Below are 25,418 nucleotides of genomic sequence, written 5' to 3'. Positions count from 1 at the left end.
ATCTTTCTAGAATTGATGGTTACCAGTGATTTTCCTGTGTGCTAAGGTTGCTGTACTCTCTCAGATTACTCCTCTCCTGACCTTTGTTCACCAGAGTCAGCCTCCTGAGCTCCCCTTTTCCCATGGTCCTGGTCCCCTTTCTCGTGTCACTGTTTCCCATTCACTGCCTATAATAAGGTAACCACAAAACCCAAGCACTTCCTCTGGCCACAAACTCATATTTATATACCTATCCACTCTCTGTCTCTACTTGTCATTCCACAGGCTGCTCAGACTTTGTTCGCATTTTCTCTTCCTCCTGATGATCTCTATTGTTCCAACTAGGAACCCTGGTACGAGCCTTAGTGCCTCTCCTTTCAGAGCCCCAATGTCTAATCAACTACTAGATCCTTTTTTTGTAAATAGTATCCATTTTCCACATCTCCAAATTTTACCCAAATCTTCATCACCCTGTTGCTTTTGTGCTGAGGCTACCATCTCTGAATTACACTTACCTATTCTGATCTGGCCACAAGTTATTAATTTATTAATAAATTTTCTTGGCAAGTTGCCCACCTTAACGATTTTAATACCACGATCAACAGTGGTAGGATAGTACAGTACAGCCTACCCAGGTTCAACCCCCAGCACCCAATAGGATCCCCTGAGCACCGCCAGGAGTGATCCCTAAGCTCAGAGACAGGAGTAAGCCTTGAGCACCCCCAGATGTGGCCCAAAAAACAAACAAAAACAGAAAAAACAATTTAGGTTTTGAAAAAAAAAAACGAGAGACCCAAGTAAGCCCTGCTTCTCTGCGCTTTAATCAGAAAATTATTTGGTATCGTCCTAATGACTTGACATTCACAACAGGGTGCTCTAGGTTCAAACGGCACTGGCCAGATACTTTTTACAAACAGAATATTTATTTCAACTGAGTTGCGAGGCAGGGAGTAGGATCAGAGTGTACAGGATTCAAGAAAGAGTCACAGCAGACCCGAACTTGAGCCAATCAGTTTATCTCACACTTTCCCATTAAGCGTCTGACTAAGTCCTGGACCCTGCCTGCCGCCCCGAGCTCGCCCCGCCTCCAAACTGAGGGCTCCATCTCTATCCCCGCCGGGGCCCCGCCTCTCCGTCTGGCCCCGCCTCCCCACTGGAGCCTAGTCTCGAATCCGGCCTCCTCGCTGGGCCCGCCTCCGCTCTTAACCACGCCCCCAATATGACCGATACGGGCCCCACCTCCTAGCCCCGCCCCGCCTCTGTCTGGCCCCGCCTCCAGCCCCGTGCGCGCTTCTGCTCTTAATCCCATCCCTTATTTATTTTATTTATTTATTTTTTTGCTTTTTTGGGGTCACACCCAGCTCAGGGGTTACTCCTGGCTTTGCACTCAGGAATTGCTTCTGGCAGTGCTTGGGGGACCATATGGGATGCCGGGGATCGAATCCGGGTCGGCCGCATGCAAGGCAAACGCCCTACCCGCTGTACTATCGCTCCGGCCCCTCATTCCTTATTTTGGACCTGCCTCCTCCTGACCCCACCTTCGGTCCTAGGCCCGCCTCTCCCCTATAGCCTTTTGTTCCGCCCTCACTTCTGGCTCCGCCTGAATTACCCGGCCCCTGCTCTTGAACCCGCCCCCTCCAGGCTTTATCTCCAGTCGTGGGCCCACCTCTGCTTAGTCCCGCCCCTGATCTTAGACCCAACCCCTCCGCGCTCACCTCCAGTCGTGGGCCCGCTTCTGCTTTTAGTCCCGCCCCTGGTCTTGGGCTCGCCTCCTCTGGCCCCGCCTCCAATCCCGGGCCCGCCTCTGCCCCTATAGCCTTTTGTTCCGCCCTCACTTCTGGCTCCGCCTGAATTTCCCGGCCCCTGATCTTGGAGCCGCCCCCTCCAGGCCTCACCTCCAGTCGTGAGCCCGCCTCTGCTCTTAGTCCCGCCCCTGATCTTGGACCCGCCCCCTCCAGGCCTCACCTCCAGTCGTGGGCCCGCCTCTACTCTTGGTCCCGCCCCTGATCTTGGACTCGCCTCCTCCAACCTCGCCCCCAATCCCGGACTCTCCTCGCGGCGCGGGGGCTGCCCCCGCCCCTCTATTGCACGCCGTGGCTCCTGTGGCTCCTCGCGGGGCGGCCCTGAGCTCTTGCTGCTGAGACCCGTCGAGACATCCCGGGCTCGAGCCGTGCTTGGCCATCCCGGCCAGAAGCTCTCCAGCTGCCGGCCGGAGCCCGGCTGCTCGGGCGAACCCGCCTCCCGGCGGCGGAGCGGCCCCAGGTGCGGGCCGGGGCGTGGCGCCCGGCGCGTCGCGGAGCGGCAGGTGCGGCTTCCGCGTCAAGATGGCCGCCGCGGGCCGCCGCCGCCGCCTCCCCGCCGGGCCCGGGCTGCCGCGCGTCGCCCTCTGCCTGGCGTGCTGGGCGCTGGCTCCCGCGGGCGCCGTGCCCGAGCTCGGGCTCTGGACTGCCACGGTCACTAATGTAAGTGGAACGGGCGCGTCTCCCGCGCGCCTCTGCGCCGGCCGGGCCTAGCCTCCGCCGGAGTCCGGGCCCGGGCTGGCCGGGGGCGCGCGCTCGGCCGGGCGTGCTTGCGCGTGGCCCGCGCCGGCCGCCCGCAGGTCCTGGCCGTGTGCTCCGCGCTGACTGGCTCGTCTGCTCGTTTACTCAGCCCCGAGCCCCCAGCCCCGGTCGCCCCGAACGGCGTCTTGGCCCGGTGGAAGCGGTCACTCGCCTCCGGGTTTGCAGACTCGGGCCGCACCCCTGACAGCGCCGGGACTTCGCAGGGCTTCTCTTTCGGCTTCAACTCAGAAAGCCCGAGTGTCTCGCCCCTTCTTCTCGTCCAGGGGGGAAACAAAGGAGCATGTAGTGAGTGTAAGCAGGCGCCTGCCCCTCTTTACAGCCCCTTGGTCCCTGATTTCCTCCCGGGTCCCTAGCAGCGTTGCGGAGCAGTGGGCGTGAAACCGTGCTAGAACGCGGGATTGATGAAGGAGGAAACTGGAGGCCTTGAGTGTGTGGAAACTGAGCATTCCCGGGCTGCCCGTTGGAGAACTTGGCATCCGGTTGTAACCCAGGATGATGTGGGCAGGATGCAGAGGCAAGTTTTTGTCAAGACCTGCTACAAAATTGTAAATAAATAGAAGGACCAGGGGGAAGCTCTTGGCTGTTTGGGATCTAGTCTTTTTCCACGTGCATTGAGGTGGTGGCCAAGTCCAAAAGGCAACACTTGCATTTTTATTACTTCAACCAGATAAAGAGTGGTGTCAGAGGTACCAGATACATCCTGCAAGACAAAAAGTGCATGGAGGAAAGAAAGTAGTTATCTTCCCGAGTCTCCAAAGACCTGTGTAGTCATTTTTCTTCCCAAATTCTTCTGAGTCGCTTCCCTGTTGCATACCAGGCAGATCACTGTATCATGGTATCGCTGTCATCCCGTAGCTCATCGATTTGCTCAAGCAGGCACCAGTAACATCTCCATTGTGAGACTTTTTGTTACTGTATTTAGCATATTGAATACGCCACCGGGAGCTTGCTAGGCTCTGCCATGCAGGCAGGATACTCTCAGTAGCTTGCCAGGCTCACGGGGAGGGACTGAGGAATTGAACCCGGGTTGGCCACGTGCAATGCAAACTCCCTGCCCGCTGTGCTGTCGCTCAATCTGCCTTTATTTCTGTTGTAGTATTTCCCAAGTATGAATTTTCCGGTGTTTCATAAATTTGATTTTCTATTGAAGGCTCTCTTACATTCCCCACATTTGAATGGTCTCTCTCCTGTATGAATCATTTGATGTGGAGTAAGGGAGGAGCTCCGGCTAAAGGATTTTCCACAATTACCACATTTGTAAGAATTATCTCCAGGATAAAGTCTTGTATTTTTATAACTGTCTTCAGTGTTACTGAAGACTTTTTCATATTTGTTGCCTCCAGAGGTCTTTGCTTTGGTATGAATATTCTGATGATGTATTCTGATGATGCTTAGTAAGGTTTTTCCTTGGGTGAAAACTTTCCCACGTTCACTGCATTTACACATAGAGCCTGCTTATTGCATTTTTCCCTAACAGTTAAAGGCGAGAACCTCATCCATGGTTTCCCCAACTTCTGTAGAGAATGGGCACAATTAATGGCTACTTCACAGGGGTCCGAGAGATAGTACTGAGAGTAGACATGACCAGCCCACATTCAAACCCTGTCATCCCATATTGTCCCCCGAGTAGCACTGGGTGTAGCCCAAACCCCTTCTCCCCAAGAAAAACCTCAACTAGGTCACAATAAACAGTATCGAGAGTGAGTCAGATTGTTGAACCGCTTTATGATGTCTGTGAAGATCTTTGCCCAATATACTGGGTGGTAAAGTTCCAGAGACCTCAGGAAAGGAATGGCTTTACTTGCTACTTGAGGCAGTATTTTTCCCCCCTTGGGTCCTTTATAATTTTTAGCCCGGTGTGACCCCACAAAATCCTTCATTGTAGAGACTAGCCTGATCTGCCCCCCATCTTCCATTCCAGCTGTCAGAACTTGTTCTTCTGAAAGAGATTAAAAGGAGTGCCTTTCATTTGTACTGCGGATCTATCAGGAAATTGTTGTGATTGTAAATTTCAGTACCAGATTTGTGTTCTTCTCTGGTTATGGTTGTGGAGAAGGTGAATTTTAGACCCCTGTGTCTGAGGCTTACACAATAGTAGGCATAGCTGATCGATGTGTATTAATTACATGCATGACAGCACTTGGGAGCTCTTACTGGAGAGCAAAAAAAAGAGCTAGCCTTGCTCACATGAGCTGGTCATGCCTGCCCAGGTCTTCATAGCTTAGTAGAAGCCACCTGGCTGAGAGAAGGAATGAGATAGAGCAGCTACTAGGTAGGAAATTCTTTTTTGGGGGGACATACCTGGTGATGCTCAAGAATTACTGCTGGCTCTGCATTCAAGGCTCACTCCTGGCAGTGCTCAGAGGACCAGATGTGATGCTTGGAATTAAACTCAGGTTGGCCACATGTGACGTTAGCACCCGTCTGCTACACTACCACTCCAGCCCAGGGCAGAAGACTCTTGGTGTCTCTGCTCCTGCTGTTCTGTTAGAGCCGTTGGAGGAATCTAACATGGAAGCCCCCTCCTACCTTCCATGTCAGAACTTGGCCATGAACCTGAGGCCAGGAACCTCCAGTCTGGATCCATGGGAACTGAAACAGATTGTCAGTGCACGACTAGGAATGCCGGGGGCAGGACTGCAAGTCCTTTCTGGAGAGGCATCCGAAGAGTCTGCTGGTATTTGAGAATCTGGGATCGGTTGGTGGATACTAGCAGTGTAGGCGCAGAATGGCCAGGTCTCTCTTTATGGGGATGGGGAGGTGCGGGAAAGGTTTGGCTACATCTGGTGATGCTCAGGACTTACTGACTCTGAGGGATCACTCCTCGTGGGGCTCAGGGGATCATCTGTGGTGCCAGGGATCGAACCCAGGTCAGCCGCAAGCCAAGCAAATGCCCTACCCACTGTACTATCTGTCTGATTCCAAATAAAGGGTTCTTTTTTGTTTCTTGTTTTTTGGGGGCTTTTTTTTGGAAGGGAGAGGGGTGTCATGTCTCCCTTTTAATGGGAAACCAGAACCCATGTTTTTATTAACTAATTCAGAACTGAGTAAGGGCCAAACAAAAGTTAAATGGCACCACCGCCCTGGTAACCCTAGTGGGAATTTTAGGGTGCCAGTGAGACTCCATAATGGCTCTAGGTGTTAGCTAGCTGAGGATGAACGGACAGTCTTGAGTCTGGAGACAGGGATATGACTTGTTCAATGCACAAGTATAGGCAGGAAAATATCGAGGGCTTGAATGAGGGCAGCTGTTGCAGGAAAGGAAGGAAAGAACTGGGATGTGTGTGAGATAAAGTAGGCATGGATGGGGGGTGAGAGGGCAGTGGAGTCGGGAACCATGGCTTGGGGGATTGCGGATGGCACCACCTACAGCCAGGGCCGACCCTGTGGGAAGGAAGAATTGGTGAGGAGCCAGGAGCCGAGAGGAAGGAGCCTGCATTAAGTGAGGTCACTGTGGGTGGCCTGTTGCACTTAGCCGGAGACTGAGAGTGTGGTTCTGGAGCTCAGAGAGGGGCTCGCACCGGGAGCCTTGATATTGTCCTTGGAGCTTCGTAAGGGGAGAAGAAAGTTGTTTGGAAGTAGTTGCTTGTCCTGTTTCTTTTTGGTTTTTGTGGAGAGGTGGCATTGCACCACATCTGACAGTGCCCAGCTTATTCCTGACTCTGGGCATTGCAGTCACTCCTGGTGGCACTCTGGCAACCTTTTGCAGTGCCAGGGATCAGACCTGAATTGGCCGCATGCAAGGCCAGTGTCTTCACACCTATACTCTCTGGGCCCTTGTTTTGTTTCTTAATTCTTCATTCTCTATTCGTTGGACCCAATGCCTTCAGACATGAACCAGGTCATTAATTGGTTCTTTTTTTTAGTTATGGTAAGAACTGTGAAGAACACATCCTTGAGACCATGTCAGGGATGACCAGGCCAGGCCTGGGTGTGGGGCGTGGTAGGAGGGTTCTTGAGGAAAGGGCTCTGAAAGTAGCCCTTGAAAGAGAAGAAGAAAGGAACTCAGTAAAGGAGGGGTAGGAAAAGGTTTTTAAGAAAGTCTGTGGGTTGGTTAATAGGTTGAGAGGGAATGAAGTTTGTGCGTTATTTATGTATTGTTTGAGATTTATGATGATGATGATGAATCACCGTGAGATACAGACTTACAAACTTGCATGATTATGTTTTGGTCATACGATGTTCAAGTACCCATCCCTCCACCCATGCCCATTCTCTGTCACCAGTGTTCCCAGTATCCCTCCTGTCACTACCCTCCTTCCCCCATGTGCCTCTGTGGCAGGCATATTCCCTTTTATTCTCTTTCCTTCTGGGTGTTATGGTTTGCAGTACAGGTACTATCGTGCTTTTACTTTTTAAGTTATAGTTGTGCTTTGTTTTGGGCCACACCTGGCAGTGCTCAGGGCTTACTCTTGGCTCTGTACTCAGTGATCACTCCTGGCGGTGCTCCGGGGACCGTATGGGAGGGGGATGCCAGGAATGGAACCCAGGTTGGCTGCATGCAAGGCAAGGCCCCTACCTTTACCCCCACCCACCCACCCCATCCCTGCTGTAGCGATGCTGGGAGAGTTGGAGCTTACTCTTGGAGAGTTGAAGGGCCGAAGGGACCCACGACAGTGTAGGAAGAGGGTGGTGGTTATGTCAAAAGTACAGCTGCAGATGACCACTCAGCCCGTACTGGAGCTGCATTCACTGAGCAGTGGCCGCGGTGCCTTCCCTCTGTCTTGTGGGCCCGAGCCTTCCCAGCCTAATGTCAGCTGCAGGCAGAAGAGACACTGCAGGTGATTTTAAGAAAGTGAACCAGGTGATCGGATTGATGTTTTGAATAAATTAACACCTCGGGGCCAGAGTGTTATCACAGGGGTTTAGGCACTTGCCTTGCACAGGCCAGTCCAGGTTTGAACCTGGCATCACCTATGGTTTCCCAAGCACTGCCAGGAGTTCCTCCTGAACACAGAGGCAGGAGTAAGCCCTGAGCATACGTTTGGGTATAGCTTTGGGTATCCTCCAGGCTCTTCTCATTTTATCAGAAGGGATCTGCTTCTGATAAAACAGAACAGCGCTCTGGGCATTGGGGGAATATACAGATTAGAAATCTTTATTTTCCAGGCTAAGGCTATGAAACGAACAGTAGAAAACACATTTTTAACAAGTTTTTTCTATATTTTGTTTCTTTAATTTTAGAAATCAGGACCTTTGGTATTTAGAAAAACTATGTTTAATTCTACTGAAATCAAGTTTTCTGGTAAGTATACTAAACTAATACAAATAAAATACAATTAAATTATAATGACTAGCATGTATTAAAAACTGTTTTATTAATGTAAATAAGTGTGAACTATATTAGAAATGAGGCAGCAATTTTGGTGTTGGTTAGGTAGAACATTGTAGGAGTTTCTTTTAGTTCAGTAAAGACAAGAGTGGGTTTTTTTGATCTCATAAAATGTAATGTAAATCATTCCTTAAAAATGATATTTGAGGGCTTGGAGAGATAGTACAGCCAGTAGGGTGTTTGTCTTGCCATGCAGCCAACCCGAGTTTGATCCCCAACATCCCCACCTGGCGTGATTTCTCAATGCAGAACGAGAAGTAACCCCCAATCACTGCTGGGTGTGCCCCCTCCCCAAAAAAGATAATTGAAGTTTAATAAAGTAAACTTCAATAAAGATATTTAACTTTTGTGAGATTTCACTCCAAATCTAAGATTTTAAATGTAGATCAATTCCTTTTTGTTAGTATATGAAATGGCTTCATTGTGATAAATTCAAGGCCCCTGAAAATTTTCCAGATATATACATATGTGAAATAAAATACTTAATAGCTAATCATGAGGTAAAAATTACTAGATGTTAGCACATTAATCTTAGATCTTTGACAGTAAAAATAACAGTATAATTGCTGATTTTGTGCAACTACCAATAACTCACAGATCTTCAAGTTTTCAGTTTTCTGAATGGACTAATATTAGGTCAGAGTTTGTCTTAAATTTAACCCCTTACATTTTTCAGTAATTTGACTAGATAAGCGGACTGCCAGGGTCAAGGTTTGGGATAAGCAAATTGGCTTCCTAGGGTCCAGAGCATACTCTGTCTCTGTAGCACACCATCTTCTGGTTGTTTGTTGGGTAATTCTTCTGTACTATGGGATCTGTGCTGACATCAGCTAGAAAGCAGAAGGTGTACAAGGCAGTTTGGAGGTCACAATCATTAGTGTTGCTAAGAGCTTGGTAAGAGGCAATACAAATCCAAAGTAGGTGAGGAAAAACTGCTGGCATCTTACTTGCCTTAATCAAAATATTGGCATCTAGAAGCTTTCATGTCCACTGTCTAGACAAATAAAATTTAAAAGCCTGTGGGACTGGAGTGGTAGTATAGCAAGTAGAGCTGACCCAGATTCATCCCCGGCATCTCTGAGCACTGCCAGGAGTAAGCCCAGGTCTGGCCCCAAAACAAAGCAAATCAAAAACACTAGAGCAGAAATGAACACGTATACGAACCACAGAAACACAAAAGTGGATTTAAGAACCAGCCATGTTTAATTTCTCACATCTGCCTAATAGACTGCAATCTAGATAGGGATTAATATACATAAAGAGTGAGGCATTGAGTAAAGAGTAAAGTTGAGGGGCAGAAGCATTCAAAAATGAGACCCCCCCTGCTTGAGCCACGAGACGTGATTGGGAGCTGAGAGGAGTTACAGCTGTTGACATGAAACCACCTTCCCCCTGACCTGGGAGGCAGTACCAGCAGATAATTTCGCCCTTCCTGGAGCCGCTGCTGTACTCTGAAGTTCTCAGCCAGCCTAGATTTTATAAAAATGAATTTTTTTTTTCTATTTGGATCATACCCAGCGATGCTCAGGGGTTTACTTCTGGCTCTGCACTCAGGAATTACTTCCGGCGATGCTGGGGGACCATGTGGGATGCTGGGAATCAAACCTGGGTCAGCCGAGGTCAAGGCAAATGCCCTACCCGCTGTGCTATCACTCCAGCCCCCTATAAAAATGAATTTTTTTTAAAAAAAGGGTTTAGTCAGGCAGAAGCTGGCAGTGTTCACCCTTCGGTGAGAAAGCGGTGTTGAATTGTCACTGTGGCTGTGACAGGTGGGAGGAGCGTCCGCCTGAGCACTGTGCTCACCCACCCAGCACCCTTCTCCGCCCAGTGGGTGGAAGGCCTGACGGAGGGGGACAGCCCATGGATAGTTACACTGCCACCGCACAGTTATGATTCATCCAACTGAGCAGTCAGATATTCTGCTTCTACATCTGCCTCAGTGGTTTGGTGAAGAAGTGAGTCGGTCTCTGTGTTTGCACAGAACTAGATTCGTGTCTCCCAAGCTAAATAAAAACATAGTTGGAAAAAACTCGATACTCATTCCTTGTAAAAACACTCAGAAGGTGGCCAGAGAGGTAGGGGTTAAGGGGCTTGCCTTGCATGCGGCCCACCTTGATTCAAATCCCCCATACAACGTACAGTCTGGGCGGCACCACCAGGAGTGATTCCTGAACACAGAGCCATGAACAGACTCTGAGCACCACCAGGTGTGGCCCAAACCTACCCACCCACCCACCTCCCAAAAAAACTCTGGAAAACAATAAACAACCCCCTCCACTTGATATATGGCATCGTGAAAAATATATCTCTAATCTCATACTTGCCGTTTTCCCCCAGATAGATAAATTGAGTTAATAATAATCAAAATCCAAGCCTGTTTTGATATGAAAGTTGAGTAGGCATTCTACGTATTTATATGAGAATATGAAGAACCTAGTACAGCAAAACCATTTTGCCAATGAACTTTTACTGTTTGATTTTGAAACCTAAGATGATGTCATGGAAATTGTGTGGTACCAGTATAAGGATGGATGTAGATTAATGGAACAGGTGAAGGAGCCAAAAATAGATCCACACATACCCGACCAGTTGATTTTTTTTTTCCCCTTAAAACAATAGTCCCAAGGTAATTTATTGAGGAAAGGATCATCTTCTCAACAGATGATTCTGGAACACCTGAAAACAGTCAGCATGGACTCTTACCTGGACTGTGGACTCACACTCCCGACTGTCCTCGGGAAACTCCACATACACATGCTAGGGCCTCTTGGCATCTCACATGTCACTGTAGCCATACTCACTTATGTAAGCTCTGTCTTCTAGGTAGGGGTCTTCGCCATTTCTAATCTGCCATTAATTTTGTTAAGTGAATTTTTCTTTTTCTAACTTTAGATGTTATGTTTCTTTAATCTCTAGAAGTTTAGCTCTGGAAAAAAATATTTATTTTTCTCTTCAGTAATATCATATTTTTCTTTATGTCTTTGAACATATAGAAACTATTTTTATTATTTCCATTATCTTTCTTATACATCATCTTTCTTATACTGAGTGATCTATTTTATGGTTATGGGTCAAATTTTCCCGCTGGTGTTTTTATTTAGAAGGTGTGGGCATTGTAAATGATGCATTCTCGTGAGTTATATAATGTTGGATTCAGTTGACAACTTTGTTCAGGCAGACAGTTGAGTTTCTGTTGCATCAATTTCCTCTTTTCTAATTTTTTTTTTTTTTTATCTTGGAGGCATACCAGGTGGTGCACAGGGATTACTCCTGGCTCTGCACTCAGGGACCACTCCTGGAGAGAGGCTTGGGGGATCCTGTGGGGTGCCGGGGATAGGACCCCGGTCAGCTGCCTGCATGCAACACAAGCACCTGGCCCACTGAACTATCTGTTGCCCACCTGTTGTTTTTTTTTAACTTGGATCTCTTTTAGCTGGTCCCCTTCGGGCCCTCTGGGTCTGGGTGCCTGTGCTTTCTGCAATCATGTCTTTGACTGTTGCTGCTTCATCAAGGTTGCCTTATGGCCCTCTGAGACCTGGTAGTTCTTATGTTGTTCCTCTTAAATTCATCCCAGAGTTTTCTGTTTATTTCAAGACTTATTTCCATGTTTCTTTTGTCTGGAGGTTTTCTTCACCTTATCTTGGAGTTCACTGCTTCTGTCCTCGGCAGCTGTTACTCTGCTGCTGAGGCCTTCGCCCGATAAGTTTCTCAATTCTGTCATTTTCCAGTTTCCTCATTTCTGCTCTCATACTCTCTTGTGTTTTATTGGAGGTGTATTTCATTGTTTCTTTGAGCTCCTTAAATATCCCCAACATTTCTTCTCTGAGGTCCTCATCAGAGAAGTTTCAGAGCTGGTTAATACTGGCTGAGTTTTCCGGGCTGCTGCCCTCACTAAGCGTGGGGGGGTTTTGCCTCTCTTCCCCGTGTGCCTGCTGCGATCTGGAGGTGTTTCTTGTGTGTTTTTGTGTGGCTAGGTGACTAGGGTTAGGATGTCTTTGTATGTTCATGGTGAGATACCAGGTGCAGACCACCCCACTGCCATGGCAGCACCCTGTCAGGATGGTCAGACAGTCTTCTCACACAGCCGAGGCCCAGAAGCCTCCGGGGCACGTGCCCAGTAGGATTGACTGGGCATCTCCTGTGGCTCCACTACCCAGGTAGTGTCGCTGCTGCCATGGAGCCTGAACTCGTGATGTTCTTTTCAAGCCTGAACTGAGCTGCAAAATCCTCTCCCTTACAGCACATCAGGAATACCGGCGGCCAGTATTCTCACTCAAGGACAGGAGTGCGGGGTAGTCCCCTTCTTTGGGCTTCTCAGCTTTGACTCGACACTTTCTCTGTCGCCTGGCCATCTGCACTCATCTTCTTGGCTTCAGGGCCCTTCGCTTAAACTGGCCTCTCCCCCTCCTGCAAGAGGGGAAGGAGCCTTTCTGGTTCAGTTGGGAATGTCATTTAGAATGGAGCCTTGGCTTTAGCACCACTTCTGGGGTGGGACCCTTCTACAGCTTCTCAGCACAGAAAAAGGCTTCTCCACTCTGACTAGGGGCACTCAAACAGTTCCCACCTCTGTGTGAACTCAGAATTATTAGTCTTCTTTATTTGCATGGACAAGCTGCTATTCAAGGGAATCTCTGTAGATTCTTTTCTTTCCTTATTTATTTATTTATTTTTTTAAGTGAGGGGTTGGGGCCACACCCAGTGATGCTCAGGGCTTACTACAGGCCTGATGCTCAGAGAGCAGTCCTGGTAGTGCTCAGGGGACTATATGCAATGCTGAGTATCGAGCCCCTGTACTGTCTGGCCCCAAGATTTTTCTTGGATGGAAAGGGAACGATTCCTAAGTAGTGCTCATGGGTCTCCAAGTCCACTCCCAGTGATTGTTTTTGGGGACCACACTCAATTGATGCTCAAGGGTTTATTCCTGGCTCAAGAATTCTTCAAAGCAGTATTCAGGGGGACCATATGGGACGGCTGGGGATTGAACGTTGATTGGCCTCATGCAAGGCTGTCCTCTTACCCCCAGTACTATCGGGCCCCCTGTGGTTCTCTGAAGGAGAATTTAGTGCAAGGGCCAAAAGATAGGTCCTACTTCTCAGGTACCAGGCACTGAACGTGGGTGCGGTGCATGCTCTGTGCTCTACCCCAGCTCCTCTATGGGTCTCTTTTCTTTTCTTTATTGTTGGTTTGGGGGCCACGCCCAGCCAATGCTCAGGGTTTACTCCAGGCTTGGTGCTCAGGGGCTCACTCCTGGTAGGGACTGAGGACCATCTACATTTCTGGGGATCAAACTTGGGTTGGCCACGTGTAATGCAAGTGGTGTTGCCTTGCCATCCCTTCCCCCCCTGCAGACTTTCTATCTTCTTTTTTTCCTGCTGTAGCTTTTTTCAGGCCTTGGCTATATTCTACCCCAGAAACTCTGCCAGCCTCAGCCTTTTGGACTTTTCTCTCTGTACTCGTTGAGTCTCTCTGCTTACCTGCTTTTAACCTGGCTTGTAGTGAACCTTGCCTCTCGGTCGTCAGGACTGCGTGCAGTTCCTTATTGTACCAGGCCCGGTCTGCCCAGGCAGCCGTGGCAGAGCAGTGGCATAGCCCTTCTGAGCCCCAGTCATTAAAGCGCCAGCGGCTGCTGCCTTGCTCTCCTGCCGTCTTCTGCCGAGAGCCAGCTGCCAGGTGGTGAAGACACGCCCCGAGGAACTTGCTTAGTTCTAGAATCAGCTCTTTCTAGTCTGTCTGATCACATTGCCCTCCCATGCAAATCTCTTGGTGGTGCCCTGTCATACACAGAATCAAGAAAACCCCTTCGTGCATCTGAGTCCTGGTGAAATCACTCTTCCCCAGTGCCAGTTCCCCCTCACGCCCTGATCTGACCAGAGCAGGTGATTCTCACGCGGTGTCACATCCATACCCCGCTCTCATGCAGCCTGGCCATGTGTCTTCTGCACACTTCCCTCTAACCTGACTGACCCTTTACCAAACGGTTGCTTCAGCCGGGCTGTTCTGCCCCCTTCTCCATGTTGTAGACTCTGAGAGGGGCCTTGCCCAGAGTCTTGCCCACAGCTGCTTTGAGGGTTTTTTGTTTGGACTTTTGGGCACTCTGCCAGTGGTGCTCAGGGCCTCCTGCTGGCTCTGTGCTCCGGGATCACTCCCAACGGTGCTCAGGGCTCCTTTGAGCTTCAGTTCTGAATCCCTCACTCTATCAGAGCTGCCTGTGATGTCTTAGCCATCCCCTCTCCCCAGTACCTCTCACGTCAAGGGCTGGAGTGGCAGTAACTTTATACAGTTACCGCCTGGCCCAGGAGAGGTAGTAATCCCGTGTTTGGGGTGACTACGTGATGAAAGGAAAAGGGAATCAGTGACTGTAGAGTGGAGTCAGCCGTGGCTGAGTTATCCAACAGCTGAATATTTTGTGGGGCTGGGAGCAGCTCCAGATGATGCTTGGGTCCTGGGGCACCCTCCCGCCCCCACTTGGTGTGCAAAGCTGCAGGTGGTTCAGTTCAGAGAGCCATGGGTCCTGTGCTGTGGTGCTGGGAGTCACAGGGCCATTCTCTGTCTGTGGGGCCTCCTGGTCAGCACTGGGAACCCTGCAGTGCTGGGATTCTTCATGCACAGCATCAGCATTGTCCCTGCATTGTCCCCGCTCCGCCTCCTGCTGGGCTGACTGACACACTGGACTTGGCATGGAGGAAGTGAATAGTATGGGAACCTCTGGTCAGTGACAATTGAATGAATCTATTTGTCTCATCTTTCAGTGACTTTTTTGGAGGGATTAGGTGGTATTTTACTCAACGTTTCATTTAAGTAGCCCATTTTTATTTCTTTTTCATTGAATAACCATCAGATACAGTTACACACTTACAAACTTTCATGATTAAGTTTCAGTCATACAATGATGGAGCACCCATCCCTCCACCAGTGCCCATTCTTCACCACTAATGTTCCCAATATCCCTCCCACCACCGCCAGCCCTTCCCACCTCCTGCCTCTGTGGCAGGCACATTCCCTCTTTCACTCTCTCTCTCCTTTTGGGTGTTCTGGTTTGCAACACAGGTACTAAGAGGCCGTCATGTTTGGCCCATAGTCTACTTTCAGCACGTATCTCCCATCCCAAGTCATCCCTCCAACCATCATTTACTTAGTGGTCCCTTCTCTATCCCAGCTGCCTTTTCCCCATGTGAGGCTGGCTTCCAAGCTATGGTGGGATCCTCCTGACCGTTATCTCTACTGTCCTTAGGTGTTAGTTTACTATCATGTTACTTTATATTCCACAAATGAGTGCAGTCATTCTATGTCCCTTTCTCTCTGACTTATTTCATAAAGTAACCTATTTTTGCATTATTGGAACCTTACATATTACAACATTTTGTCATATATTATTTTTTAATACGAGACTTTCTTTTTCTGAACAGTTAAGTCATTCAGTTGTTCTGGACCTATGAAGTTTACCATAGAGTGGCATTTGAAGTACCATATCTGCTACAATGACTTCTATAACCTGGAAGTAAGTAAAGCACAGTTTTTAATTTATGTGAACCTCTGAAGCGAAATGATGAATACAAAGCATCAATAGCGCATCTAGTATGGGGACTAGAAATACAGTAGCCTTCGAAGTCCCACTAATTAACTTGGGACTTCAACAGTAAGTGCTCTGATTCAAAGTTCCTGCTTTCTGAGAAGTATCTAAACCTTTCTCCGTTCTTACGAAATTGTTAGTTAACGTTTAAGTCACATAGGTAGAAACCATAAACAAAGGGCCTGTGGGTCACATGCAGATATAAAACAATTGAAAGATAGATTTCATTGCATTCAAGTTATCAGATGGGAAGCCTTGGACTTAACATAGGTCTAAGATGTGAGTGGCAGAAAGGAGCCAGGCAGGGGAGAAGGGAGGGTTGGGAGTGGAGGAGGGTGAGGAAGGGGGAGTCCTAGATGGGGATGATGGTGAGGAGGGGGCAAACTGGGAGGGGACAGCGGAGGAACTTGGCTAAGGTCAAGAAGTTCCTGGTTCTGAGGCTAGGCTCCCACTCTAGGAAGTCCACGGGCCCCTGGACCAGGGTTTCCTTTCGACTTCTCATGATGGTTGCTTGATCAGTTCCTTTTCTGCTACTCTGTTATCTGTCAACTCCTAGCTTGAGTAATGTACGTATCTCCAGATTCTCCCTGAACTCCTGCCTTCTCTCTGTGTTTCCCCCGAAATATTTCACCTCCCTTCCTCAGAGCAGAACTGCTCACTGAAAGTCAGAATGAGAAAGGCATGTGCAACCAGATCTTTGGGTCCTGGGAGAATTGGCCACCATGGGGCAGGATGGCCAGACTCCTAAAACATGCACCATGCTATGAACCAGTGTTACCTGAATGACAGAAAAGAAAAAGATGCTCACTTGAACAGTGCAGTTATCACATGACGAGACCTGCATCGTTCTGAAGCATATCAGACACAGTCAAAGGGATGAACATTCTTTAAGCATGTAAACATGTGGGTGTTTTGAATCAATCCTTCTGTGATCCTTGCCTGAGAAGTAAATTGTTACTGTGACAGTCGCTAAATGGTGATTTTTCAAATTCTAGTGTTTTCCTTCTACATTTATTAGCATTCTGTAAGTAATTCTGCCTTCCCCCTTTCTTTTATTTACCTGTCAGTTGTCAATAGGAGTTCACTCTTTTCTTTGTTAAGTGAGTTGTGATGTGTATCTGTTCTTATTAGCTTTACTTGGATTGTCCTATCTTTCGCCAGCAGGCACTAGCTTAACCTACCTTCAGTGCCAGGGAGCCATAGTTCTGTCACAGTCACCCTTTCAAGGAAATCAAACACTTTTGGTTATGATACTTGAATATTAATAACCTGAGTATAGGGGATCCTCTCCCATATATTCAGTTGACTTAGCAACTTTATATTACAGTTTGGTTTATTTTTCCTTCTGGTCAAATACTGCTTTCTCTGTCTAATTGCTTGTATGTGGGAAAAATTCTTGGTATACAGTGTTTTGTTACAAACACGGGGTAAATCACTCACTCTCTAAGATTATGCTTGCATTTTATATTACTGTGTGAGCCAAGTTGGATTAGTTGAGATACTGATTACTTCAGTTATATGTAAAATTATTTTCAAAACTTTTCCATTATTTTGTTTTGCCTGTCTCCAGTTTTGGTAACTTGTCTATGTTAAATTATTCTTTAGATACTAAATTTTACATATTGTCTTGAGTAAGCAGTATGGAAATAAGTTTTAACCTAAGTCTCATCTTGGATAGGAGCAGTTACAGAAGCATCAGCTGACTATCAGTGAAGACTTTTGTGGTAGTGATTCCAAGAACATTGATTGTTGGACAACGAAGAATGAAAACTTAGATTGCAACAGTGATTTACAGGTGTTCCCCTCATTGAATGTGAGTATGTGTTTTCCCTTTTGCCCAGAATCTATTTTGGGCATGAGTGATACTGCAATTGGTAGAGTGCTTTCCATGCGTGTGACTGACCCAAGTTCACTCCCAAGCACTGCCATAAATGATTCCTGAGTGCAGAGCCAGGAGAAACCCCTGAGTATAGGTGCATGTGGCTCCAAAAGAACAACAAATAACCCCTCCCCCCATCTGTTTTAATCCCATGAGTAAGTATCAGTTAATTATCTTAACAGTGTTTTGATAAAACAGTGCTTAAACTTGTTTTTAGGTTTAGTTGTGTCTGGAGTAAAATAAGGCATTTTACCACTATTCTCTACCTTCCACCTTTTATCTCAGTGTCTTTCCAAGGGGAACTGTTTGTCATCCTTGTATGATCTACAGCAGTTCATTTCTCATTCTCTTTTCTATCCGTTGTTGTCAGACCCTTGCCCCCAACGTTTCTTCAAAACAGCTCTAGGCAAGATCCTTGGTATTCTCCAAGTTGTTAAATTCTCTGATTTGCTGCTATTCCAAGACTTTTTCTTGGGTATGCTTGCTAGATTTTTCAGCATTTAGTACACCAAGAGTTTGCTCTCTCCTACTCATGGAAGATAAGATTCTGAGATATTCGTGAGCAGTCAGTCCTGGGCTATATAGGTCAGTATACAACTAACTTGGTTTTGTTATACTTTGCAATGGAAGGGAAATATGTAGCTAAGATTTCAAAGGAACTTGAAGGAGTTCTTTCAAAAGAGTATGTTGAGTGTCATGCAATGGAATATATATTTGAGAAGTTATCAGATTGATAAAGATTTCAAAATCTGTACCACACCCCTATGCATCCAGCGCAGAATATATTAGCACTTAGAGATCCTTTTACATCTTCATACTCTCCCCATCCATGACATTCAATTTTCTGATTAAGTGCTTTTTCTTTTTTCCTTTATTTTTTTTTGGTGTGTGTGTGACTGGAGGGAGCCCACGACTGTTGGTGCTCAGGCATTACTCCTACTCTCTTTGGGGACCATTTTCCATGTCAAGGACTGAACCCAAAACAGCAAGGCAAGCACCTTCCCTGCTGTACTATCTCTCCAGCCCCCTAAATGATTTTTCAGAGACAGGATTTTGCTACTCTGGTTTGGGGTCCAGTCAGATTTGTTCTCTGGTCTTCAGTTTTCAGAACTTTGGTTTCTTTCTTACCATGTTTTCCTTAATTATTAAACATTTCCCCCCCCCTTTTTTTTTCAGAATAAAGAACTAACAAATGGCAGAAATGTTTCAAACCAGGAAGGATCAATGGTATGTCATTTTATTTGTCCTTAAAGGAAATCTGTAAGTCAGTGAGATTAGAAAAAAAAAATCTGCTGATGTATATAAAGTAGGATTATAAGAATTGGCAATATAAAGTATTATATTAGAACTGGGGAAGATGGAATGTGTGTAAGGCGGGATTGGCGGGGTGGGTGTTGGTTTGTGTTTTGAGGGAAGTGTCAGTTTTCAGGTCCCAGACATGGAACATGTACATTCATCCCTGCTCCTAAATGGTGTGTTTGTTACATCTATGAATTTTATACACACTTGTTCCTGTCTTTGTGGAAAAGCCTTTATTAAAGCTGTGGTATCGCACGAACTCTTTTGAAGCCTTCTCGCTTCAGAAATTGACACTGCACTCTAAGGATGTAAAGAATTAGGGCCTAGGGTGGCACTTCCAGAAGAGGCGGAGACACAGCAGAGTCCTCCACCCCCTCTAGGTGTTGCCTCCACATCAGCTTTCTCAAAAGAACATAAAGAAATTGATCCAAATCAGGTGTAGCATAGGGTTTCAGGGAGGATCTGGAGTTGGAGTTGCTTAAGTTGAAATAGTCAGCGTTCAGGAAAATTTAAGAGTTTTGTAGGACAATATGGCTGGAGTGATAGCACAGCGAGTGGGGCATTTGCCTTGCACATGGCCGACCCGGGTTCAATTCCTCGGTCCCTCTCGGAGAGCCCAGCGAGCTACCAAGAGTATCTCGCCCGCACGGCAGAGCCTGGCAAGCTACCTGTGGCATATTCGTTATGCCAAAAACAATAACAAGTCTCATAATGGAGACGTTACTGGTGCCCATTTGAGCAAATCAATGAGCAACAGGATGACAGTGACAGTAGGACAATATGGGCATTCCTTCAGAAACTAGAAATTGAGCTTCCAAATGACTCTGCAATACCACTTCTGGGAATATATCCCAAGGGTTCAAAAAAGCACAGTAGAAATGACATCGGTACCTGTATGTTCATTGCAGCACTGTTCACAGTATGCAGAATCTGGAAACAACCTGAATGCCCAAGAACAGACAACTGGTTAAAGAAACTTTGGTACATCTACACAATGGAATACTATGCAGCTGTTAGGAAAGATGAAATCATGAAATTTGTTTATAAGTGGATGGTCATGGAGAGTATCATGCTAAGTGAAATGAGTCAGAAAGAGAGGGCCATACATAGAATGACTGCACTCATTTGTGGAATATAAAATAACATAATATGAGGCTGACACCCAAGGGCAGTAGACACAAGGCCCAGGAAGATTGCTTCATACTTGGAAGCCTGTCTCATGAGCTGGGGGAGAAGGCAGCTGGAATAGAGAAGGGATCACTAAGTCAATGATGATTGAAGGAATCATTCAGGATGGAAGATGTGTGCTGAAAGTAGATAAAGGACCAAACGTGATAGCCTCTCAGTATCTATATTGCAAACCATAATGCCCCAAAGTAAAGAGAGAGTATGGGGGAAATTGTCTGCCATAGGGGCAGCAGGAGGGTTGGGGGGGTATACTGGGGACATTGGTGGTGGAGAATGTGCACTGGTGGAGGGATGGGATCATTGTATGACAGAAACTAAAATACTAACTTTTTTTTCCTTATAATCTCATTTACCAAGTGATTTAATTTTATTTGGCTGGAGCAATAGCACAGCGGGTAGGGCGTTTGCCTTGCATGTGGCCGACCTGAGTTCAATTCCTCCGTCCCTCTTGGAGATCCTGGCAAGCTACTGAGAGTATTCCGCCCGCACGGCAGAGCCTGGCAAGCTACCCATGGCGTATTCGATATGCCAAAAACAGTAACAAGTCTCACAAATGGAAACGTTACTGGTGCCCGCTCGAGCAAATCGATGAACAATGGGACAACCGTGCTACTACAGTGCTACTTTATTTTATTTCTTTTTTTATTATTTTTTAATGAATCACTATTGAGGTACAGTTACAGATTTGCTAACTTTTGTGCTTACATTTCAGTCATACAATGTTTGAGTTCCCATCCCTCCACCAGTGCCCATTCTCCACCACCAATGGTCCCAGTGTCCCTCCCACCACCCCACCCCACCTTGCCTCTGTGGCAGGGCATTCCCCTTTGCTCTTTCTCACCCCTTTTGGGTGTTGTCAAAAAATGAAATTTTCGTAACTGTATTTCATCGTGATTCAGTTAAATATATATTGAGTAGTAACTGGGAGCAGGTTAGGAGAGGGCAGAGCATTTTTTATACTGTGACTTTCTTTCCTCTGCTCTGGCGCCATGCCCAGAGGTGGTCAGGCCTCACTCCTGGTGCTGCACTTAGGGGTCACTCCTGGGAACTTGGAGGACCACATGGGGTGCTGGGGACAAGAAGCTGGGTCAGCTGCATACAGGGCAGGCTCCTTCCTCACTGTTACTGCTGTAGCCCCATATGCCATGGCTTTAATGTTTTCTTCGACCACCTGAGTAGTGGGAGGTGGGGCACTGTGCAGAGAGGTAGCACAGCAGGTGGGCTTCTCGCTGCCAGCAGGCTGACTCCACTGCAAGTCTCTGAGTCTGGAACTGGGACTCCTGAGCACCACCAGGGGTGGCTCCCAAAGAAATGAGTGGTTTGGGGCTAGCTCACTCGGCTAGCAGCAGCCGGCAGAAGCCCTTTGTCCCTAGTGAGGTGGAAGAGTCAGAAGAAAAGGAAAGAACATATTCAGGAGGAGGAAGGAAGAACATGTCCCCTGTGTGGGTGTGTCCAACTGTGGTGGCCATTACTGGTCAGTGCTAGTCCTCACAGGAACAGCTAGTAATGTAAAGGCTAGTGCAAATTCAGCAATTGAGACTGTATTTATGGATGACTCTGAGATCCTCAGTTCAGTTAAAAAAAAAATGTTTAAAAACTTTTTATGGGGCCGGAGAAATAGCACAGCAGGTAGGGCATTCCCTTGCATGCGTACGACCCAGGTTCGATCCCCGGCATCCCATATGGCCACCCCAGCACTGCTAGGAGTAATTCCTGAGTGCAGAGCCAAGAGTAACCCCTGAGCATCGTTGGGTGTGCAAAAAGCAAAAATAAAATTAAATTAAAATGAAAATTTTAAAAAAACTTTTTATAATAAATTATTAGGATGGGAAGAGTGAATCTGGGGGAAATGGTTTGAATGGCAATCCGGAATAAATTATAGTGTGGTAATGTTAGAGGACAAACTCAGGGAAAAATCAAAGGCAGTAAACATTCGAGTGACCACGACTCTTACCCGCCTCCATTCCTTTGGATCAGGGAGGATGGTAGTTTTGGAAAAAAACAAAGATCCATTGTATTTCTTTTTCTACTGTCATTCTCTTTTGCTAATTTAATTCAGTGTTTTAGAAGAGTGGTCTAATTCAGTTATAATTGTATTAAAGTGTGGTGAACTATTTGGCTCATATCTTTCATAGTAACTAAAAACTTTTCCTCCCCCCTCTTGTTTTAGGATGTTGTGGCCAGAACACAGAGAGATGGGTTTCATATCCTACTTGTTTCTATTAAAACGGATAGGACAGATGCAAGTTGGAGTTTGAATGGTATGCTAAAATTGCAAGCCTGCTCACAGCTTTTTTCTGTGTTCTTGTCATTGATCTAAGTTTATCCAGTATTAAAGTCACACTGGGGATTAATCTCAGTTATCACAAAACTTCATAATCTTGTTTATTTGGAGAATTAAGTTGCTTTTTTAATGCGTTCATATGTATGTGTATATTGGATTGGATTGGAAAATGAAAATGGACTTAAACTTTTATATTTGTGAACAGAGCAGTAGTTCAATGGGGACAGTTAGCAGGCCGTGGACCAAGCTCCATCCTGGGCTCAGGGGCCCTATGTTGTTCTCTGAGCAGAGCCAGGAGTAAGTTCTGAGAACAAGTGAGTCTGGGTCAACCCCCCATGTCCCCCACGAAGTAAAATCCACCAAATTTTTAGACTTTCCCGCCCCCTTGGTTGTCATTTAAGCTGCAGCAGTGGCTGGGGGATCAAGCACCGGCAGTCTTTTCTCCCCAGTAGTGCTGGTACAGGCTCCTGCCAGCACACCACTCCTCCCCGCCATGTTTACTCTCTGCCCCAGGTTAAGCAGAGTCCCTCACGGGCTCCCAGTAGGCCACTTGTTTGGGGGGAAAGACCACACCCAGCAGTGCTTGGGGGCTATAACCGGCTTGACTACCACTGTGATCAGGGGACCATGTGGTGCCAGGATTGAACCCTGGGTTTCTGCATGCAAAAAGTCTTCCTCCAGCCTTTTGTGCCATCTCCCCAGCCACAGCAAAGGAATTTAGAGAGTGAACCTTTTTGAACCATCTGCTTGCTTTGACTCATTTCCCAGTGTGTGAGGGTCCCAGAGGTTTGCAGACGGCTCTGACTCGGCCATGGGGCACCGAGGGGCACCCAGCGTGGTGGAAGGCGCATTGCAAAGTGAAGTCAGCCAGCAGGGGCCTGGGCGGCTGACACCAGCCAGGAGAGGGAGCCCCTGGCATTTTGCTGCCGAGCTCTGTGCCCTCTTCCTTCCCGCTGGAGTCTTTCCCTGACACCAGTAGGCAGCGGTTACAGCGCGCTGAGAGTTGGGCCAGTCTCGAAGCCCTGGCCTCCGGGCTCGTCCTATGCTGGCCACTTGTTATTATTGCTCGCTCAGATGACAACCCATCCCCATGCTGACATTCCGAGATTCATCCCCCAGGTTGTGTGAAGAAAGATAAGGTCTTGGGCATGGACTCGGCGGGGTGCGGGTCTAAGGCCAGAACTTTTGTCATGTCTCTGGTAAGGGGCGGTTTGACCCCTGTTCTCCCAGCGCCTATATAGGCAAGAGTATCTTGGTACTCTTGGTATATCATCAGGCACTACTAATTATCCAGCTCCCTGTGTGCTGGGTGGAAATCCATTGTTTGTTTGTTTCTTGGGTCCTTCTGGGAAGTGAAGTTATGTTTAAAGAGTTAAAAGGCCGGTGTCTAATTTAATTCTTCCATTTCTTTGTTCCCACTCTTACTTTCATCAGTGTCTCTTTCTATGAAGGGGCCACATGGCTACATCTCTGCATCAGATTGGCCGCTAATGATTGTGAGTAAGCCATTGTTTTATTTCCTTTTTCATATTTTGTATCTTAATTGAAAAACTAGTGACCTAGTTTTGAGTAACTAGAAAATAGAGCAATCGGTTATTGACTATAGAAAGGCTTACTTGAATTGTTTCTCTTCCTACAGTTCTACATGGTGATGTGCATAGTTTATATTTTGTATGGTGTGCTCTGGCTGCTGTGGTCTGCCTGTTACTGGAAAGATATACTACGGATCCAGTTCTGGATTGCAGCAGTTATTTTTCTGGGAATGCTTGAAAAAGCAGTGTTTTATAGTGAATACCAAAACCTCAACAGCACGGGGCTGTCAAGTAAGTCGAGTCTCTCTCTGTGAATGTGAATTCAGGGGCTCCAGGCGTTTGCAAGTGCAGTTGGAGGGGAGCCTCGTGCACGCGGTGTGTTCTGGGAATGGCAGTGTGATAGAGGAGAGGACCGGGCACCCTGGGGGAGGGAGCACGTGTGAAAGGGAAGGTGCCCGGAGAGGTGTGAGAAGCCGACAACGGTTGCTGAGTGGCCACTTGGAGAGGAACTCCATGCACGTTTTCAGGGGACGTGCTTGCACTTGTATATCATATAATTCCTCCAGAGGCCGGTAATGAGTTGGCATATCTAGAGGTGTTTGTTGACACTGAATAATGGGTGTGTGGAGGTTTATTATGCTGCTTTAAGTATATTGGGGAATATCTGTAATTTACCTCCCCCCAAAAAAACTTACGGGGCCAAAGAAATAGTACAGCAGGGAAGGTGACTGCCTTGCACATAGCTAATCACCTCCCTTCCCCCACCTCCATCACCCTGTTGAGTCCCCTGAGCCCTGTCAGGAGTAAGCCCTGAGCGTTACCAGGTGTGGCCCCCAAAAAACAAAATACCAAAAAAAGTTTTAAAAGACATGCACAAGAGATTAATAGAAGGCCTCACTTTCCATGAAGGTGTATTAGGAATATTATTTGTTTATAAGTTGAGGTAAGATGTATATGTTGGTATGTAGGTTCTCCGTAAACCAGATAAAGAACAGTAAGGCAGATGAACATGGCTGGCCACAATTCAGTCCACAGCACCACATAGCCACAAAGCATCCCGAGTCCTGCCAGGTGTGAACTCTGAGCACAAAACCAGTAAGCACCACTGAATGTGACCCAAAAACCAAAGAAGAAAAAAAAAATGCATTAGAAAAAAGAAAAAATCCATTAACACATGGCATCCTTGGATCATGTTGCATTAGTTATGAATATTGATACATAGATATGTAAGTGAGGGGTTTATTTCTAACTTAGTGCTCTGTGAGCTGTTTCTCTAGTTTCACTGTTCTGTGCACTGGCTCCTAGACCAGAGGTCAGTACAGACCCATGGTTTTCATCCAATATGCTTGTGCAAAGAGCCTGCCCCCCCACATCCCACCCCTGGGATATTTCAAAGATAACACAGGTTGAAAGTATATAAATGTGTTTTGTTTTGTTGCCGCACTTGGCATTACTCAGAGTTTATTCTAACTGCTCAGGGATCACTCTGGGCGGGGCCTAGAGGATCCAATCCAAGTCAGCAGCATGCACGGCAAGTGCCCTACTTGCTGAGCTGTTGCTCTGGCCCTAACATGGTTTTAAAATATTCACAGGATGGAAAACGGATCTAATTATTTGTAGCCTCACAGGGAAGAAAAAGAAGAAAAATGGAAGTTGGGATGCCAGTTTAGATTGATAGAAGACACCTGTGCCCAGGACAGATAACAGATGTGGGCTAAATTTTGGGGAGCTAGTGAGTTGCCTTATGGGAATGTCAGTGTCAGTTGGGTTCCCTGACTCTGGAGTCAGATATGG

General features: G+C 47.1%; 1 protein-coding gene across 1 annotated transcript in view; it reads left to right on the top strand.

Moving 5' to 3' along the window:
* Positions 1-1,993: 1,993 nt before the first annotated feature.
* TMEM87B (transmembrane protein 87B) overlaps positions 1,994-25,418 on the top strand; it is a 45,583-nt gene continuing 22,158 nt past the window's right edge. The window contains exons 1-8 of the mRNA XM_055122350.1: positions 1,994-2,441; positions 7,725-7,785; positions 15,279-15,370; positions 17,121-17,255; positions 18,498-18,548; positions 21,979-22,069; positions 23,527-23,588; positions 23,732-23,915. Of these exons, the coding sequence (XP_054978325.1) occupies positions 2,304-2,441; positions 7,725-7,785; positions 15,279-15,370; positions 17,121-17,255; positions 18,498-18,548; positions 21,979-22,069; positions 23,527-23,588; positions 23,732-23,915 (814 nt within the window). The 5' untranslated portion in view covers positions 1,994-2,303. The remainder of the gene's footprint in view (positions 2,442-7,724; positions 7,786-15,278; positions 15,371-17,120; positions 17,256-18,497; positions 18,549-21,978; positions 22,070-23,526; positions 23,589-23,731; positions 23,916-25,418) is intronic.

Source organism: Sorex araneus, chromosome X, assembly GCF_027595985.1.
Source record: "Sorex araneus isolate mSorAra2 chromosome X, mSorAra2.pri, whole genome shotgun sequence".
NCBI lineage: Eukaryota > Metazoa > Chordata > Mammalia > Eulipotyphla > Soricidae > Sorex > Sorex araneus.
Note: the sequence above shows the minus strand (reverse complement) of the source record. Positions and strands in the feature narration are given on the sequence as shown.